The following is a 2,916-nucleotide window of genomic DNA, read 5'->3' as shown; positions in this document are numbered from 1 at the left end:
ATACTACTGAATCGTCACTGATTTCCAAATGAGTAAGTCCCATTTGCAAGGATTGCTTGGCCATGTAAAGGATTAGGTATATAGTGACACACTTTTTCTAAAAAAAAAAAAAAAAAAAAAAAAAAAAAATTGAAATTTTTTTCAATCCAGTTATTAAAGATCTGAATCAAAATTAAAATTCTGCATTGCTCTTTTGAATGCATGGGAATATTATTTTCTTTATTTACCTATTATAAGGGTAAACTTAAGATTCATGCTCACCTACGCAATCTATTGCCAAGAAAAAGATTTCTTGGAGATTTCAGTTTCTCAAAGCCTCCAAAAAAGCATTGCTATCTTAAACCTCATTTCACAAGAAAAAAAAAATAATCACCATATTGAAATATGTACCCTAAAATGTGTGAAAATCTCTAGAGAAAAATGAAAACAAAAACAAAAACAAAAAACAAAAAATCTCTAGAGCCAGCAGGAAAAATAAAAAAATAAGATAAAATAAAATAAAAAAAGAAGTCTCTACAGCCAATAAGGAAAAAAAAAAAATGCTTGTTTACTTACTAACACAGGGCTCATCTGAGATCGGTAGCCATGTGTGATTCCGATCACAAATAGTATGGGTGAGAAAAGGAGCGAAGTGGTGGTATCCTTTTTTACAGTCATAGTTTACTTTTTCCCCAACCTTATAATAGGGTTTTGGTCTGCTAGTGAGCTCCATAGCTTGAAATGTTGGTGGTGGCCCACATGCATCTAGGATTAAGAGAATTACAACATGAAGATCGTATCACTTTAACTAGCCGTGGACTGTGGTCTGGCAGCAGGTGGTATACAAAAAATAGAAAGGCTCTTGGCAGGCCAGGTGCGGTGGCTCACGCCTGTAATCCCAACACTTTGGGATGTCAAGGCAGGCGGATCACCTGAGGTCGAGATTTCAAGATCAACCTGACCAACGTGGAGAAGCCCCGTCTCTACAAAATATACAAAAATTGGACGGGTATGGTGGTGCATGCCTGTAATCCCAGCTACTCAGGAGGCTGAGGCAGGAGAATCGCCTGAAATCCAGGAGGTGGAGGTTGCAGTGAACCGAGATCGAGCCATGGCACTCCAGCCTGAGCCACAAGAGCCAGACTTCATCTCAACATTAAAAAAAAAAAGCTGTTGGCAAGATTTTAAATGTTTGTTCCATGCGTTTACGTGAGTGTTGGTAATGATGAAGGAAATGGGACTTGCATGTTTTAAATAACATCCTATTAGCTTTTGGTTTTTTTGGAAATAAACATTCCACAGTAAACTTGAAGATAGAGCAAATGTTTTTGGTCTTAAAATATATATGGATGCATCTTTCCCCACATTCTTCTAAATTCATTTCAAAACTAACTTCTCCACTAAGAAGTCTTCTTCAGTACCATAAGCACTCTATCAGATTGTTCTTCCACAGTTTAAAACACTGACTTCCGACAGCTTGTCACTTCAGGCTATCTTCTCTTAGAAGGCACGTTCCTGGGGGTCAAGGACCATGTTCTTCTTTTTCTACTACACTCTACCCACTCTGTGGGTGCTCAAAAAATGCTGACACTGTCAAATTCTATCTCCAGTTAGGTACTCAAGAAATTGATGCTACTGTGCCTGGGGAAATGATAACAACCCAAGTTTGGATTCATGTTATGTCAAGTCAAACAAAAGGCTCGAGCTGCCCTAAAAGGACAGGAAATAACATGAAAGTCTGAATTTATGATGGTGATTGTTTATTCCTGAAGAGCCTGTTGCTTTTCAGAATCACTCACCCTGTGATTTGGTCCTCTCCTTTCTTGTCTCCTTTGCCCTATTCTGTCACACTGAGTAGCTTGGCAGGCCAGCAGTATCACATCTTGGTCCTTTGCTCACACTGCTCCCTCTACTCTGACTACCCTTCCTTCCTGGCCAGTAGCTACAACTCCTGCTCAAGTCTTGTCTTCCTTAATCCACCCATCAACTCCTCCAGAAAGCATTTTCTACCTCCCCCCACAAAGCATTGATCAGTCACCTTCCCCTGGACTCTCCCCTGCATGGATCTCTCAGGTAACTATCACCTGCTTTTGTGTTTAATAGTTAACATGGCCGACTCCTTTCATCCACGTGACCACAACACACAGCACAATATGTCCCTCATAGTAGCTGTTAAAAAAAAATTTGGTACTCAAAGTCCACTGCTGTCAAACACAAAACAATGTGAAGAATATACTGTAACAATTTCATATTGAAAATAATCATTCTACGGCACAATGGAGAAAGAAGATTTAGCCATTTCTTGTGTTGCCTATCTCTCTCGGTCTTTTGGTATCCTGGCAGGTGATCAGATAAGGACTGCTCTCTTTGCATTGTAGTATACCGAGTAAGGAAACTAAGCAGCTACTCTGTAAGCACTTGCTGATCTTGGCTTCTTCCACTGGAAATAAGGAAAACATCTAAAATATGCAGAAGAGACCACACACAACAGGACACTGGGGGTTTTGTCCAAAAAAGCAGCTTCTCTTCTGGAGGAATGAGACTGGCCTGAGATTTGATACATGTTTCCTTCTGCTGTCTTGAACCCTTTGGCAACTACCTTTGAGAGAGCAGGTCTCCCACGCGCAGCATTGTCTGCTTACAAAACCTTCTCCTTGTAAGAGTGAGTTGCTCCAAAAATTGAATGTTTATTTTAATCCATGTATTCTCCCTGCCTGGCATCATGAGTTCTCATTTTTACTTTCTCTAGGTTTCATACTTGTTTTGATTTAACCTTATCAACCTCAAACTTAACAAAACTGAGAATGAAGAGAAGGAAAAACAAGGTTATCTTCCATGTTGCACCCTATTTTATTTTTCTATGTTCCTGTATTTCAAATCATTTTCATTATCTTCTTCAACTTCCTGTTTTGTTTTTTTTTAATGTGTATGTTCTTC

At 39.2% G+C, this 2,916-nt stretch overlaps 1 protein-coding gene across 15 annotated transcripts in view; it reads right to left on the bottom strand.

Moving 5' to 3' along the window:
- The window catches only part of CD46 (CD46 molecule), a 32,702-nt gene that overhangs the window by 26,399 nt on the left and 3,387 nt on the right, over positions 1-2,916 (bottom strand). For 8 of the 15 annotated variants that reach the window (XR_004272187.1, XM_032289087.1, XM_032289079.1 and 5 more), the window contains exons 2-3: positions 556-744; positions 65-97 (exon numbers count right to left, since the gene is read on the bottom strand). Coding sequence is in view for 14 of the 15 variants with exons in the window: in XM_032289087.1 (XP_032144978.1) it covers positions 65-97; positions 556-744 (222 nt within the window). In the remaining variant the exon portion in view is untranslated. Of the gene's footprint in view, positions 1-43; positions 98-555; positions 745-2,916 lie in introns of all 15 variants that reach the window. The other 7 variants (XM_032289085.1, XM_032289088.1, XM_032289083.1 and 4 more) reach the window with 3 other exon arrangements.

The sequence above is a fragment of the Sapajus apella genome, unplaced genomic scaffold (genome assembly GCF_009761245.1).
Source record: "Sapajus apella isolate SASKATOON/1434 unplaced genomic scaffold, GSC_monkey_1.0 scaffold22, whole genome shotgun sequence".
Lineage (NCBI taxonomy): Eukaryota > Metazoa > Chordata > Mammalia > Primates > Cebidae > Sapajus > Sapajus apella.
This window is presented reverse-complemented; position numbering and strand designations above follow the sequence as displayed.